Consider the following 17,045-nt stretch of genomic DNA (forward strand, 5'->3'; position numbering starts at 1 on the left):
TATTTGATACTAGCCTTAATTTTGCATCCTGGTAAGTCTGACTGACATGAAATCGATGCTCTAGACATCTCTGATTCTGGTTTATTCAACTGCATGCCATGCAAACTGCTGTCAGAAGTTAGCAATGTGCTCAACAGTTAGGTCAAAATGGTGAAATACATGAATATCTTTTTAAATTTCTCTGTCGTGGTGTGAATCTGCCCTCAAGTGCAGTGCAAACCTACTATTGAAACGCTGCTGCCTTCACTTCTCGCTCACAGTGTTGGAGGATGCTGCAAGCTTAGGTCATAGAATCAGGCCCTGTCGTAGTTTGTCCCCAAAATGGAGGAATCCTTTGAGTCATTCCCACTGCTGAACGTAGACCGTTCAAGAGCTCCAGTGATAAGGTAAAAACAGCAACGCAATGAAATTTAAATTCTGTGATTGCAAACTGTTGGTCAGATACATGTTTTCCAGCTCGGATTGACTGTTTTATTGTCTGATGGTTGTTTTTAATCGCTTCAATGCCTTCATCAATAACTGTTAGTCAGTAGGAATGTGCTTTAGAAAGTTGGATGAGGACAGGAACTAATGAACTTTCAATTACATATGCACTTTTATTGGCAGTAAATCTGGGGTTAATCAGTTTTAAATCACTTCTCTGTAGTTAAAAGGGTCACTTATTGTTTGAGGCTGTTCACTCTGTACATGTGAAATGCTCAGTGTTTCAACACAGAGGTCGTGGGGGTGTAGAAGACTAAACAAGGAGCATGCCTTAGAGGTAAAAAGGTTTCATGTGCTGTGTATATTATCAAAGCTATTGGTTTTTGTTTCTGAATTAACTGTTGAAATGTTGCCATGTTCATTAATAAAGTTGTAACAAACAAATTAGACTAATTTACAAGAGTTTTATTTTAACCTGTAGAGGATGACAAACTTCATGCCTCTGCAATAGCCATGGCTGGAGGCATTTTTTATGCACATGATATCTCTAATGCATTGAGGATATTTCAATTTCATTTTGGCACATAACTCCACTGGAGGATGAACTGATAATAGTTGGTGGTAAAAGGTCAATGTCACTGTGACCTCCTTTGCATCCCATTCTTGTGAATGTGTTATCTGAAAAATGTGGAGGGAATTTCTTCAGATATTTTTGCCTCAGAATTCTGACTTTAATTCTCAGAAGTTGAAATCCTCCAAAAAAGGTTGTGGCTATAATTCAGTGCCGTAGCTCAGGAACAGCAACTCATCTGGTTCATGTAGGCATACGACCGCAAGGCTGTTAATCTAGTTTTGAGTTTAAAGAGGAAAAAGAAACACATGTCAAATACAGTCAGTTTATTTTATTTGTACACAAAAACAAAGTGAACTCACAAATGTAAAATTTTCTTCTCTGACGCCAAAATAAGTTCCTTTAAAACAATACTCATGTTCGGAAATTTTTCAACCATTTCTGCTGTTCATACTGGCCAAGAAAAGATCCTTTTCTAAAGTGATGATAAAAGAAAAGGGGACAAAATCCTGAGCCACCAGTCTGTTCAGTCTTAAAGTTAATGAGGCGTCAGAAGTCTGAATGAGGATCTTCTAACGTTCCAGTGGTCTTAATGTGTCCTAACACCACTGGATTTCAGAAAGTAAACTAGATCCTATAAAAGAACTTTTCAAGATTAATCATTTAATTATACTGTGTGTCAGCAAATGGCACAAAAAGCCCAGCACAGGTTACTGGAGTCCATGGTGATGTGTTGAAATGTTACCTAACGAGCTGACTATGATGAAAATTGAAGAATATTCAGTTATTAAGCTTGAACCAGTGAGATAGGACTGGATTTTGTCCCCCATCAATCACAAACGGAAGATTTCAAGGTACATATGGGCATGTTGGTGTTTAAGAAAGATCTCAAGGAATATGAAAGTATCCTTCAAAGGGTAACTCCACCAATTCTACACATTTAAGTGCATTTACCGGTCTTGGGGAGTGTCACTGCATATGTGTAAAGTATTACAAAGCCTTGTGTGGCTCTGGAGGAAGCTTGCATGTCATCTGATAAATTGCCTGCAGTGATGTCACACAGTGGCTAATTTGCATTGTGGGTAATTGGGGACCAGGTTTTGAAAAGTAGTCCACTGGTCTCATAACGCTGTTGGACTCATTATGAAGAATTTAACAATGATAAAAATCGATGCACTGCAGACAACACTGTTAATTTCACATTTTCGTCTTCTTTTTTCAAAACATGGTGCCTATATTACCCACAATGCAACTTGGCCACTGAGGGGCATCCCTGGAGACATTTTATCAGCTTCCTCTGGAGCCACAACAGGCTTTATATTGTTTTCATATGCAGTGTTCCTCAACAAGACCTGTAAACACACTTAAATGTGTTAAAATAGGTGGAGTTGTCCTTTAAGAGGAATATCCTGCAGTCAATCATCTCTAAATAGTTATGTAGCATTTTTATCTTTAACACATTCCTGAAGTAACTCCACTGCTCAAAGCGTTAATGTTGTGCATGTTCTGTACATGGCAGTGACTGATCAGAGCAGACAATAAATGCATCGCAGTCTTTCTCTTCAGACTGACATTCAGTGATGAACACGAGGTTTGAACGTGTGCGTCGACGGTAAGGCTTTCCTGTGTGTTTGCCCGTCATAAAAATCTGAGCGGTACAAGTTGTTTAACAGCTGTAGGATGACATAATAGTGGTGTATAATCTTTTATTCCCTGTGGCTGATACACTGGGATTAAGAGCCTCGTAGGCTGTGGGCTGCATGTGCTGGACTTCATTTAAATTATTGCATGAGACTTTGTGAGTGCCAAAAAACAACTTTCCCTTTTTACAGCAAGTCTGAGTCATTTTACATTTCTCTGGGCAACGTGCTGGTAACAAAGACACAAAGAACATCTAATGGTTTTGCATTGCTGATGTTCAACAAGACGTGAAAATGCATTTAATAAATCTATATCTGGTAAAGTCTATTATACAACATTTGTATTCATACTACTGCATGTTTGAAGCTGATCACAATCCACTGAAGCGAACAGGTAAACTACAACTTCTAAAAAATAAACCCTGCATCATTTAGCTGTATAGTAAAATAAATAATGTAAATATTTTCTTTTTCAGACAAATTGCTCTTAACAGCAATAAATATGCCTTTATTCACACAGCGTAATATCTACTGCACGAGAATTAATGCCAGTCTCACAGCAAGTAACAAATATTATTGCTATGATATTTAAAAACTAACGTGCACTGCCATGGCACAGTGACGAGAGGATGATAAAGTGAAGGCAGACAACTGGTACAGTTAGTATGGATCCACAGCAATGAGTGTGCACAGCATGATGGGAGATGTGATGGGTGGATTTCAGACCTCGTGACATTTTTACGTTGGATGAGCGTTTGGTTTAACCAGTTTTATGCACCAGGCGGGTGGAGAGTCAAGTCATTCAGACCTACCTACTGATAAGTTTTCTTTGGTCTGACTTCATCCTTGAATAAATGCTGAGATCTCCATGCGTGTAGTGTTTAACGATGACGTCCCATCACTCATTGCACCCGCGCCTCCAGCAGGGCGCTGGGCACCAGCTGTACCTGTGGAGGGTTGCAGCTGTTGACGGGACGCAGGGAGTCGGCTCCCAGGTAGGCCAGCAACAGTTCAGAGCGCCGGTGCAGCAGGTGGAGCATGTCTTCTGCTAGACTCTCCACTGAGGAGTAACGCACTTTGTCCAGGTCGAAAATGTCCTTGAGGAAGTGCAGCACCTGATCCTGAAGGAGAAAATAAACAATATGTGAGCATTTTTGGAACAGGAACACTCCACTTTTTGGGGCTACTGCAGAAAAATGGCAGCCTCTGTAGATATAAAAGATTTGTATGGTAACAAAAACACAATTCTTAGTTTCAGTTGATTTTCCACAAATGAAAAAAACATGAATATTACATTTCACTACTGCCAAAATATTCCCCTAAATCCAACACACTGTACCTTTAATTTATGGTGCAAATCTGTTATTGAATCAGTTTAAATTAATTTTAAAATCAATACTTTATGAGAAACAATCTGCAAAACCTGAAATCTGTGTGTCCTACATGGATACAGTGCTAACTTCAGGAGTAGGATTCTGGCTGGCATCACAATATTTCCCGGTGCTGAGACTGACCTTGAAGAAGCAGCAGAAGTCGTGCAGGGAGCTCTTGGGCCCCAGGAAACCCCAGGCGAGAACAGGGCTGATCTGTTCACACACAGCGTAGAAATGGGCGATGAAGCCGTCCGTCACCTGCAACGCAACAGAGATTACTCAAGATATCCTGACAAAAACTAATGGCAACTAATACATGTGGAATAAATAAAATGTAGGACTTAAAATAAAGGTGACAGAAGCGGTGAAGCACTGAGACTGATATCTTAAGTGTCTATCCAGCCATCACAGGCCTGTTCATCAGAAACATTTAGAAGCTGTTGTACCTTCATGTGTTGTCTCTTCTGCTTCATCACTGACCAACAACTTGATGCCACAGCCTGTGAAATACATACAGATTAATCATCTTAAAATAAAAGTCAGTATCTCAGAAAAATATAAAAACCTATTTTTTAACCCTCAATTTGGCCTTTTCAAACCAACTCTACATTTTACATACACCAAGGCAGCATTCTTATCTGGAAGGTTTTAGTATTACTCTTCTGTAAAAAGTCAATGTCAGTATAATCATCTAAGTATTGCAATAAATAATTGCATCTCATTTCAGAAGACTAATTTCCAGAAGAAACTTCACTCACTGTCTCCTTGAAGGAGCTGTTGAGCCAGCGGTTGTTGATCACGTTCTGGATGGAGATTGGTGGATTCTCCAGGTCCTCGAATGAGTCCATCAGGATGAAGTCTAGCACTATATCATAGAAGTTCAAGTGCTTCACCTGGAGAGAATGAGTTTGAGACGTTATAAATGAAAAGAAGAAGAGAGGTTGTTTATTACAACTTGTCACTAGACAGCAGAAGTCGGACATTACCCCTCGTGTTGCCAGCTCCACCTCTGTGTTCTCCCAGTGCTCTGTGTGCTCCAGGAACGAAATCATCTCCTCAAACACTTCCTCGAATCTGTTCGGGTTCTGAAAACCAAACGATGACTGTTAGGAAGGGAAGCACTCACTGAAGGTGTATCATCTTCACTAGTTATGGCTTCAGTCGTACCTTCTGAGCTTTCACAATAATGGAAGACAGTATTTTCTTTCCAGTTTCGGCCAGAAACATTCTGGTCGTTCTCTCGCACAAAATGAGCTGGAGAAAAAAACAAACAGACACTAGTCAAAACAGATCCTTTACTTACTTTAACGGTGCAAAAATACTGAAAACTAGAATTCTTTAAGTGAGTGCATTAAATGGCTGGTTTGCTGCATTTCTGTCTATATATAAATCTTGTTTAGAATGATAGACCGTTAAAAAATAACTGAAAACAACCATCTGGAAGGCTAGATTATCTTTTGGTGTATTAAATCCAATACATTACGTTTCCAAGGTTATACTGTACCTGACATGCCTGCCGCACACAGTGCAACTTCGCAAGGAAATCTATATCCCCAAAACAGTCTAGCATCTCAGTCCTGAGAATGAAAATGAAGAAAAATACCAGAATGAAAAATAACCCAAATTGTGTCATCACACAGCTTGTTCCAGGAATGTAAGTTCTCTGTATTTCACGTCTATTAGAGTGATTAGTTTAAGTACCGCAGCACCCTGCAGGAGATCTTTCCATCCTCGGCCATCTGCAGCGCCTCCTCGTAGAAAGGGTGATGACCAAGAGCCAAGACGCTCCTCAGCTCTCGGTGCTCAGACAGCTAATACAAACACAGACAGAGATTATGGTTGACTGAATAATGATCATTTCAATCCCATTCCTGGTAGAGAGATTAACAGTGAAATTAGATGCAGCCAAAGAGAAAAAGAAGTCATGCTTCTTATTCTTAATGCAGTATGTTCCTCTAAGTCTTGAACATTCATACAAAAATAGAAAGCTTTTGGATTTTGATGGCTGACATCAAAACATTTGAAGACGAAGAAGAGGTACAAACATCCCAAAAGGTTTTTTAACAGGTGCTTGACAAGGAGATATCAGACTGTTTACATGCGCAAAATATGTTTTTTGCCCTTATTCTGGAAAAGGCAATAACCGTACAAAGCTGTGTACATGACTAAAGGAGATGAATGTTACAGGAGCTGTCCTGTTCACATTCAGCCATAAATAGTCACAGCTTCCGTCTTTCATTCGTTCAACCACCTTGTTGCGGTGGGTGGGTTTCGCGATATTTGTGCATATCCAAAAACCTGTTACTACCTCAGTTCTTCATAATGTTTGAAAGTAGGTGTGTTTCTTATTACAACCAGACTACTTTTTCCCTGTGTGTTACAAACTGCTGCAATAACCCCATTTGAGATGCATATCCTGAATGAGCTGTATCAGGACTGCACAATATATCGTTTCAGCATCGTCATCGCAATGTACGCTTCAACAAAAGTCACATCGCAGGATGTGCAATTTCAAGTGTGGCAAATTAACTCAAACACGTCCTGCTACAACATTTTTGCTGAATGATACAAAAGCAAAACTCACAAAGTTCCCAATGTTCAAGAGGCGTCTGTCTAATATAACATGATTTAGTCCGATTTAAGATTTATCATATAATATTACCAAAATATACAATGTCAGTTTTGTCTGATATATTATTCTCTGTATTTTCATCTGACAGATAAACCTGATGTAATGTGTAGAAGTCAATTTTTTATTGTTTTGTTAAAGAACTACAAGGCATCTGCTGTTATTAATTCTTCAATTGAGTCGTTTTGAACTCTGTTAGAAATCTGTCATCTCCATGTTGCTGTGCTTTATGGAAGCTATAGTGAAGTGAGCTGCAGGGCGAGAGCAGGCTGTATGCTGTATACTGAGGAATGTTGAAAGTCTATTTATAGTGACTCACTGAGTATAAATGACCCAGTTTGACTGCGAGGAGCTCTGCCTGTTAAACACTTACTGGTTTGAGGGCACAAATACATTGATTTACAACCTTTTTATGACTTTTAAACACATTTACTTGACTGTAGCTCCAAGTAAGTTTGACACCTTAACAACCATTTACATCAAATGATGTGTACTGTACATTTTAACACCCAATCCTGGTAGAGATAATTAGCACCTTTAGCTTTCAGCAGGTGGGCACATAAACACCTTTATATGAACATGTTATCGACATTTCAGCTGCATTTCAAGGAATTTAGCTTCAGTGAACAAATCAATGATTCGTACCTACCAGTTTATTTTTGTAAAATGAGGGTCAAGAGCACCAGTGGCACCGGATACTCAGCTTGAGCCCCCACGCTGACTTAACGAGTAAAGGAGATCAGCTGAGTACTGGTAAAAACCCGGGTGGTGAACTTACAGGAGGATCAAAGCTATTTGAATCAAACTCCTGCTGTGAACTGGTTGTAGGTGTGACGCTTAAGATGGTTTGAGATTTAAATGTTTGTTTCTCTTCCACTGCCACTCTGGTGCTCATCTGTGGGACTATGGAGCATCTTATTTTTTACACTAGTGTTCACTTCAGTTCTGTAGAATCTACATTAGTATTACAGCTTCAGTATTAGTTTCATCTGTATCCCAACAAGAGGCACCTGCATGATTGTTTTTATCTTATAATCCAGGTTTTTTTGCAAGATAATGAGATCAACAACTTACTTATTATTACTGATGTTATTGTCATGTTTTGTGCCCCATTTACAGTTTAAACAACATGTTGTATGATATCAATACAAGGCTCTTGAAGTGAATCGAACAATTCACTTCATATTTGCAATAATAATTTTTATATCTGGTCCTTTTTGACTTGCTCTGATGTACAATTTCTTTTCAAAAAGGACATTAGGCTTCGGACTGTTAGTTGGACAACAGAAGTTGTTGCCATTTTATAGACTGAATTATTAATCGATTAATGGTATAAATAAGCCGCACAATAATTAATAATGAAAATAATCCTAGCTGCAGTACTAAAGAGTACTCCTCACCTCAGCAGCAGACACAAATGAGTCAGTGGAGGCGATGCTGATGCTGTCCCTCAGACAGGCGTCGTCCAGATCCTCTCTGCCCAAAATGTCTGCCATTTTATCTGTGATGGAGAATAATCCTTATAATGTGTTGCATAATACAGCATCGTACGGGTGCACATATCATTAAACCATCTGGTTATCATGGAAATTACATAATATTGAGTATAAACAGTGACTCACCCTGGCTGTTGCTGTGGGATGAGGGCTCTGACATGCACAACACTCCCTCAAATTCCTCCTGGAGGCTGTAAGCTCTTTGCAGCAGAGACTTCAGCCTGTGGATGAACTCCGCACTGATGACATCCTGAACACAAAAAAGTTCAACTATAGAAATATGACTCACAAAGCCCTGAAGCAGATCCTACTTTCATCCACTTTGGCCTTGAGGTGAAAACCGCCCCATTCCTTGACTTTGCAACAGTGGACCAACTCTCTTCTTGCATTTGTCATGATGGTGAAGTCTGTGACCCGAATGCATGGGGCAAGTCTAAAGAATCCGCTGGTGTGGGATGCTTTGTGTAATTTAGCTGAGGACAAGGTGCAACGTGATCAACTTTTATTATTTGTTTTTGGGGAATACAGGGGTTTGATGATTATTGGTTCTCCAGCAAGTATGAACTTAAAAGGGTGAAAGCTCTTTAATCACTACAACGTTCTACAAACAGTGGCACCAATCAGGCGCTACACGCACCAGCTGTGTTAGCAGCTTAAGAAATTGGATGGTTTTATGAAATACTTCAAAGATGATTCAAAGACGAGGAGTTGCACGAATTGTCATCTTTTGAACAAAAATTAGATTTATTATTGTATGAGTTAACATCAATTATCCTGACGAGCATCAAAGAAAACACATTTAAAATTGAAACGAACTTCAGAGAGCCCATTAGCGCCAAAGTCTGTTTGGCAGTATGTCATGAGCAATTTGCAGTCTAATATTACCCATTTAATAAGTTCTATAAAAACAAAGACTGAGTTATTAGAGTAGAACTTCTCAAAAGTGTTAAATGCCATCAGTTAGCTTTCATAAAAGAGGTAGGCTACATTTACAAAGCAATATTATAAGACTCCTGCAACATTATTTTGGAGAAAAATGGCCTCAAAATCAAGCTAATTGCAGGCCCTGTAAATTCAGATGGATTTTGATTTGCTATCAGTATTTAAATGATTTGATAAATTATTCATTAAATCTGTTTGAAAGTGATGGCTACAACCTACCAACATGAACTAATTCAAGTGAAACGACCTAAAGAGAGTAAAAGAAGTGATAGCTGGGGGAGAAACATTAGTCAAATCCTATTAAGTCTTTTAGGTGTTTCTTGAGAATCCCCCATGACCTAATTATTAACAAGCTTTCTAAAGAGGCACACCTGAGCGGGGGATATCCTTCGCAGCAGAATAGACGTATGTTTGGGTGCCCGAGCGTAACCATTTGACCCACACTAATCCAAAACCAGGTTCCAACCAGGTTAGCTAGCCAATGAGTTAGCTGTTATATAATCTAAACTCTGTGACACAGGTGGGTTGTCTGGTTATTCATATATGCGACTTGTAGTGCAGCTTTGTGAGCAGTTTATTCCTCTCTACCTTCGTCTGGTATAAAAGGGAGAGAACACGGACAAGAGAAGAGAAAATGCTGGCAGAGCTTGAATTGATACACCAACTCTTTGGTCCCAGGATGAGGTAGACGCTGCCAATTATTTTATTTATTTATTTACTGACACATTAATGTCTTCATGAGCCAGTAACAGTTTGAACACTATCAATTTTTATAAAATGCCTCCTGACAAACATCTGAAATGCATCATTTGGCTGACTCCTTCACATCTATCCTGATTGAGCCTGGTGTTACACTACATTTGGATACAAATCATAAGTGTGTTGGTGTGTTCACCTCCATGCCCTGCTCAGCGATGGCGTCTCCAGCTCCAGTTTTGACGGACGCACAGCTGGCATCGTCCTCGGCCTGCCTGCTCCTGAATGTCAACGCTTCTTCCCACCGCCTCAGAGCCTCCTCAAATAAATCCATACCTGCAAACACACACACACACACACACACACACACACACACACACACACACACACACACACACACACACACACACACACACACACACACACACACACACACACACACACACACACACACACACACACACACACACAAAATCTCATAACTCAAAAGCTTCATCTTGAAACAAAGCACCAAAAAACTTCCACAATTCCAACACATTTATCATGAGGCTCATTGTCCTTTCTATTTACAAACACTAGCGTTTAACTATCTTTACCCATAAGGTAGAGGTTTTCAGGTGTGGTGACAGGTAAGTTGACCAAACTGCAGAGGTCAGCTTCCCCCGCTCGGTCCCAACAGGTGGATTCATTGGCGCAGGTGCTGCTGCTGGATGAGTTCATGCTTTTTACCTGCAAAGCCACGGCAGAAGAACATAGATAACTTTCAAGTAATGGAAGCAGCATCTCACCACAAACACAAAGCACATCAACCCAATCAACTCTGCATGTCCAGAAAGGAGATCTCACATCTGACATGAGAAAGTGAAAACATCCAATCTTTACTGAAACTGTGCTGTACCAGGTACAACAATGCAACAGAGGACTGGTTTGGATTTTTTACATTAAAAATGTCTTACCGAGGCCAGGCTGAGCAGAGACCCAGACAGCTTCCTGTAGTCTCCTGTCGTGACAACCAGACCAGAGGAGCAGCCATTCTTGGAGTTGAGGGTGAGAGTGATGTTTTGACTGGTGTTATCTGGGCAGATAGAGATGAGAGTTCAGGGATAACTTTTATGAGATAGATGTGAATACAGGGATCACGCTGCATGAGCATGTAGCAGAGTTACACAATGAATAAACAATGTTTGCCAACTGCACGACTCTTACGTTTGCGTCACTGCCCCGTTTTAATAATTTACTCTCTGGCTCACCTGCTGCTGAGAGTTGGTTTATAAAAACAGCTTCAAGCTCTGATTATTTTTCACAAACCAAATTTATACTCATACTTGCATCGGACAGCTGTTTCAGTTTGTCCATGTACTTTATACAGCATCTGTTTGTAGAGATTTTATTTGATTTGCTCACATTCAGAGAGTGCACGGGGGCCAGCAGGGACACATTTTGAGAAAAAAAGCAACAGTCCAACTCTGCAAACACATTTAACATTTAAAGAGTCTCAAGAAGTTACTGAGGCTGGAGGTCACACGGCACTTTGTTTTTTTCTGAATATTGATTTCTGACTACCTGTATCCATGTTTATCATTCTGTTCATGCTGTATTACACGTTAATTCAAATGTATTTCTCTCTTGGGTCAAATTCCAGCTTCAGCAAGAGCAATCATATCATCTTTAGCCATTACCACAGGTGTTAGATTAACTGATGTTCGCATATAAAGAAACAGAGTTGGCTTTGCAAATATACTCTCCTGTCACTGTTTGTCATTTGACTCCATCTAATCCTGTGTTTCTGTAAATTTCTCTTTGAAACTCTAACCCCAGGCCGCAAATCTTCCTAAGTGAGATTAAATGAGTTAAAGCATTCAGTTCATGATAATACAGAAGCAGTCCAACATGCCAGTCTGATTATATCACAAACCCGCAACTGAGCTAACCTACTAAGAAGAGATCACAGGCCAGAGAGCCTGCTGGGTGAGAGGAAAAAAATATCACAGTGTCAGTGAGTTTTACCGTTCTCTGCTAAGGCTGGGAAGGCAAATTCAAAGCCAGCCTGCTCCCACTGAGGCGAGTGAGTCTTCTTTCTGCCCTTCCTCCTCTGGAAGTGGCGTGCAAGGAAGAGAAGTGAGAAAGCACCGAAGGCAGTGGCTGCCACCAGCTTCTTGGTGCCTGTGCTGACACTCACCTGGAGGACAAGTGGAGGGAGAAAAAGTTTGATTTTAAATGTTTATGCATCTTAAAAAGAAGTCTGAGCAGCAACTTGGTTTCTTCTCTTTTTGGTTAGTTTAGGGCAGGCCAAAAAAAAATAAGAAAAAAAGAAACTCTGATCAAACTAATGCTCATGCTCTGTATTTTAACATCTTTTGATTAAATTATCACTTTTTCTGACTGAGGGAGTCAGTCAGAAGTTTTACATTTCAATTTCACTGAAGAAAAAAATTAGATAAAAATGATGATGTGATTTTTGCCAAAAATGTCACCATGGGTGTTGACATTTTTTACAGTTGTAAAAACCTTTGTAGAAGTAGTTTTACAGATGTTCCATAATAAGGGCTCAGAGAGGAAAGAAAAAGTTTTAACAGGACAAATGTTATTAGAGCTATGTAATCTTAAATCATCCATCTTAGCTCACTACAACTTAGTTTTCTAACATTCAGATGTGCATAAACTACAGGTTAGGATCCTTTTTAAAGTACAAAAATGTAAAATTATTGGATATCTTATCGATATTGGCCATGAGAAGCAGGTAACTATAGGTTATCAGTATCAGCTGAAGAAAATACATATCGTGCAACCCTAATAATGACCAACAAAAAGGTTGGGAAAAAGACTAGGAGGGACTACATCATGCACAACACAGAATACATGTCCTGTCTGATGGGAGTTCATCTGAGGATGGATCACTCAAAATATTCTGGATAGCGATGATGTAACAAACAGAGCTGAGAATCAGCTACCAGCCTGTCATTTAGATTTCAAAGAATCCATTTCAGATAGCGTGCATGGCCGTGGGGGGGCTATAGACAGAAACACTGAATGACGAGGGAGATTATCCACACAGACACACTGCTGCACATTCCCTACAACTGACGATTACATAAACACTGATTTAGGAGCGATGACAACAGCCATAATATTGACTTTTTTGAAAATGGACTGGGATGATTGAATGGTGTTACAGGCCTGCAGTGTTTCCATGCCGTTTCCGTTCCTGCTATTCACACATGTCAGGTCATGCTCCTACCAGATCCAGATCTGCTACGTGACTCTGGCCACACACTGTCCTCATGCACTACTCATAAACACTGTAACATGAGGGTCCCTCAGAGAAAATATTGGAGACTATCCAGCAAAGGAAAAGTGAACACCAACAAACAAAATGTTCACACCTAAAAGTGGAAACATTACAGTAACTGAGGAGTTTTAGTGCACTTCTTTTTGTGCTTATTATGTATACTTGCTAAGTATGAACAGCATTCGCTTAACATTTTAATGAAAAACTGACATTTATGTCCATTTATAATAAAAGGTCTCAGATGTTGGACAATTTTTAAATTTGCACTTTCAGAAAGATCACGTTCAACATTGTTGATTTTTTGAGAACAAAAGTTTTAAATGAGCTTTAACTTTTGTGGATTTTACTAACAGTTCTTCCAGTTTGGTTAAATATCCATAAAGACACATTACTACTCAAGTATGATACTGAAGTTTTATTACAACAGTATTCAAACTGTGCAGTCAATATTCATGCTCATGGAAAGCCACACACTGGCTTTTGGCTGTCCTCTATGCCCATATCAAATGAACCCTTTTACACATTCTAATCAGCAACAGTATCAAGCTCAGCTGCTGGCGAGTATCTTTCCATCATACAAAAGATGTTAGCTGCACTGCTCAAACATGTAGTAGTACTGTACATGTAAACAGACACAGCCATAGACCTTCCTAACCAGCTTAGAGGGAGCACAGTGAATGGAGTTGTGCCAAATTCAGTAACATCTGACCTTCAGACAACTCACTCTGCCACATGCAGATGCATTTCCGATAACGCCGCGATTAATGAAGTACAAAAAGGAAAAAAGAAACGTATTGTGTAACATAACTGGTTAAAAGAAGGTCAGTAAAACTTTTGAATACTTGTAGCACCGGAAAGTTTGGTTGAGCAGGTCTCCATGTTTGTATATCCTGTTTACCAGCAGAAACAGCATGCATTGCACATGAGGACGTAAAGGAGCACATAATGAAGGGGGTGAGGGGTTACATTTTCCACAATGCAAGCTAACTAATAACCAAAGGTGTATCCAATAATCTAGCCATTTGTGAGGTCACATTACTTGTGTTTATGTCCCCTGATTCACACTTAACTGGATAATGACAACTATGAGACAAGTCTAGAGATTGTCTGACATGTAAGAATTAAATGTAGTAGGGCTTTAATTTGTATAGTTTACAGTAATTTCTGAGCGAGAACTGAGTGCTAAGAAAACATGATTAACAAATATGGAAATCATTCTCCTGAAAACATTTGAATTTGCTGTTGTTGTTACACCTAAAATTGGAGACAGTGTGGATCTTTTGATGCAGATCACTCACATATTTTTGCCAGAACGTTACTGTGTTTCGGGAAGTCCCTCCAAGTTTATTGTTACTTTATGTCTGTCTTTCTTCTAAAGGAGATGTAAGGAACTGCTAGATATTTGCTTAAAATATTATCAATTGCTAGTAAAAAAAGCTATTTGTAGGAACAGCAACCCGTATTTTGCAAACATTGACTGTGTTTCTGTTTCAATTTGACACGTTTGGCCCTATCGTTGGCATGAACAAATAGCTGGACATGTCAAATTGAAACAGAAACACAGTCAATGTTTGCAAAACAGTTGAGAAAACGGGAAAGAACCTGAAAGTGCAACTGCACCATCAACAACCTTCCCTCTCATAAATCCCAATAACAAAACTGTTGACCAACCACTTTCAAACACACCCTCACCTGTGCCAGGGAGCCGTACACGGACAGCGGTAGGTCAACCATGCGCAGGGCAGCGGCCTTGACAGACAGCTGGGAGTTTGTGAGGGTCTCATGTGTCATTGTGGCGATCTATCCATGACTTGGCAACTCTCTTATCCTCATCACCATTCTGCTGGAGCTGAAGGGGATGACAGGAGCGAGTGACATGCAAGGATTTAACCTGGGCGGCTCAGGAGGGATATAATGACGATATTACATAAAGCCTCTGACATACTGTATGTGCAACTGCTTAACCTATGTAGAGGTTGGCTGATCAGCCACTTAGATATTGTTAAAAAATATCATAAATGAATAAATGTTCTGATTATATAAAATGTTTCATCAACTTCCCCAATTATTAATTGCATTTAAACTATCATGAAAGACCGAAGACAGTCTGTCAAATGCATGCGTCAGGCACAAATCATCAACACAACCAGCAAAGATATGAAGTGCAAAGGTACTTCAAACTGTGCCTTACAACATACCTGCCTGAACAGAATGGCTGTCTGAGCACATAAGAAAATTAGAGGCTTTATCTTTGTGCAAACACAGTATTGCTTTCTGTAAACACAGTCACGCACTATAGAAGGGTGCACATCTTCTAAGCTGCTAAATATCCACCTGACAAGACAACATGCAACATCCAATTAAGTTTGCACAAGACACTCATGTGGCTCATCACATGGATGATTATTCCATGTCAAGCCAGGTCACAACCTGACAAAATGTTGATTCTATGTCTCAAAAGAAATTGAACTCAGATGGTAAATATTTACAATATTATGCGTTAATAATACAAATTCAGAAATAGTTTACTGATATATTTCCATATAAACAAGCCATCCTGGAGGAGAATACAGTCCCAGAACACTGTTGGATGCTAGAAAAGGAAGCTTCTTAGAAGGGTCCTGCTTACATACATAAAGTTCACCTTTAAGTAATGTTACAGTTTTAGTGATTTATGTTATATACTGATTTATTTCAAGTTACCATTTTGTTATAAGGACAATATGTAGTTTTGGAGAAGAAATTCAAACATAACACAAGGCTGGGGTCATAACACAAATTCAGAAATATTTAGTTTTTGCATTACTGAATAAATAAGCTAGAAAGTTGGCAGGGTCTGCCAAATATAAACATGTACGTAAGACAGTATGAAATCGTGTTGTCCTTTGTTTATTGAATTTATTCGGTCATTAAAATTTAGAGAGATTGTTTATTTAGTTTGTTAGGGCTTCAAAAAATCAGTCAATGAAGATCTTTCTCTTCTGATTAAAATGTTTTCCCCAAAACTACATATTGCACTTTTAACGTAAATGACATATTACATCTAAACAGTAGGTCTGCATTGGAATTTGTAGAAGCACAGACAGACTGCCTTAAAACATGGATATGCTACTGACAAGTAAACAATAGGAAATAGTTCATTTAGTCCTTTCCTGAATTTCTGCATTAAACCAATAACAATCCAGTACATCAAGATTCAAAACAACAGACATTTCTAACTTGCAAAAGACATTATTTGCAGAGTGAATTAAGTATTGAGCATCAATGTTACCCCACTTCTCTACTGTACATTTATTTCCCTTATTCAATTTTGGGGAAAATATTCCTATGTTTCTTGTGCCAACTTGTAAGTTATGGCATTGTATTTTACATCACTATTCTATTACAACTGATAATATATTTCTCCAGTGTGTATTAAATGTTGTTGTAATACTTCTATATGCCTTATGTGACACACTGAATTTGCCTCTCTGGTATACAATAAACTTGCATTGTCTTGTTACAACAAAGAGTGAAACATCCAAAGTTTTAGCTTTCATTCATTAGCACAATACCAAAACATCTTTCAGTAAATTAGCTGTTTGTTTCAAGGATTTCAGCGGGTTTTCTCGGGGAGAAAAATACTGACATGAATAAGAGCAGCATCCCAGCTCTGAGACAGTCTGTCAGGTTTGTAATATTAGCACATGGATTGAAAATGATAGCACTCAACTGTTACTGGCCTGGCTGAACAGCTAACGGCTAACTTACCTAACGAGGCTAATAACGGTTAGCAGCGTTAGCTGAATTTGTCACAGCGGCTTGAATTAAACAGTCCAACACATGAACTCACCAATTCTGCTGAGTGTTTCCTAACTGAAAATGACACGCAGATAGTAAAGCTGATATCACCGGTACATTTAAAGGTTTCCTCCACAGCCTCTCCTCCCGGTAAGTCCTCCGCTCCTCCCGCTGACCTCAGCTGCTGCCGAGTGAAGGACTCGAGC

At 39.3% G+C, this 17,045-nt stretch overlaps 1 protein-coding gene across 1 annotated transcript; it reads right to left on the minus strand.

Moving 5' to 3' along the window:
- Positions 1-1,305: 1,305 nt before the first annotated feature.
- Positions 1,306-17,045, minus strand: miga1 (mitoguardin 1). The gene is made up of 16 exons (XM_084368965.1): positions 16,892-17,045; positions 14,752-14,908; positions 11,778-11,949; positions 10,727-10,845; positions 10,367-10,499; positions 9,970-10,106; positions 8,259-8,382; positions 8,037-8,137; positions 5,709-5,818; positions 5,512-5,584; positions 5,175-5,261; positions 4,994-5,092; positions 4,766-4,900; positions 4,454-4,507; positions 4,149-4,265; positions 1,306-3,755 (listed from the first exon to the last, which is right to left on the minus strand). The coding sequence occupies exons 2-16, from the start codon at positions 14,848-14,850 to the stop codon at positions 3,537-3,539; spliced, it is 1,779 nt and encodes a 592-aa protein (XP_084225091.1). The 5' UTR covers positions 14,851-14,908; positions 16,892-17,045; the 3' UTR covers positions 1,306-3,536.

Source organism: Pagrus pagrus (genome assembly GCF_965226575.1).
Source record: "Pagrus pagrus genome assembly, chromosome: 12".
NCBI lineage: Eukaryota > Metazoa > Chordata > Actinopteri > Spariformes > Sparidae > Pagrus > Pagrus pagrus.

Coding starts and splice junctions, on each gene's coding strand:
- miga1 (XM_084368965.1), bottom strand. CDS start 14,850: ATGACACATGAGACCCTCACAAACTCCCAGCTGTCTGTCAAGGCCGCT. Junction 10,500..10,726: donor CTCTGCTCAGCCTGGCCTCG/GTAAGACATTTT, acceptor GTGGCTTTGCAG/GTAAAAAGCATGAACTCATC. Junction 5,819..8,036: donor CATTTGTGTCTGCTGCTGAG/GTGAGGAGTACT, acceptor TGTTTGTATTAG/CTGTCTGAGCACCGAGAGCT.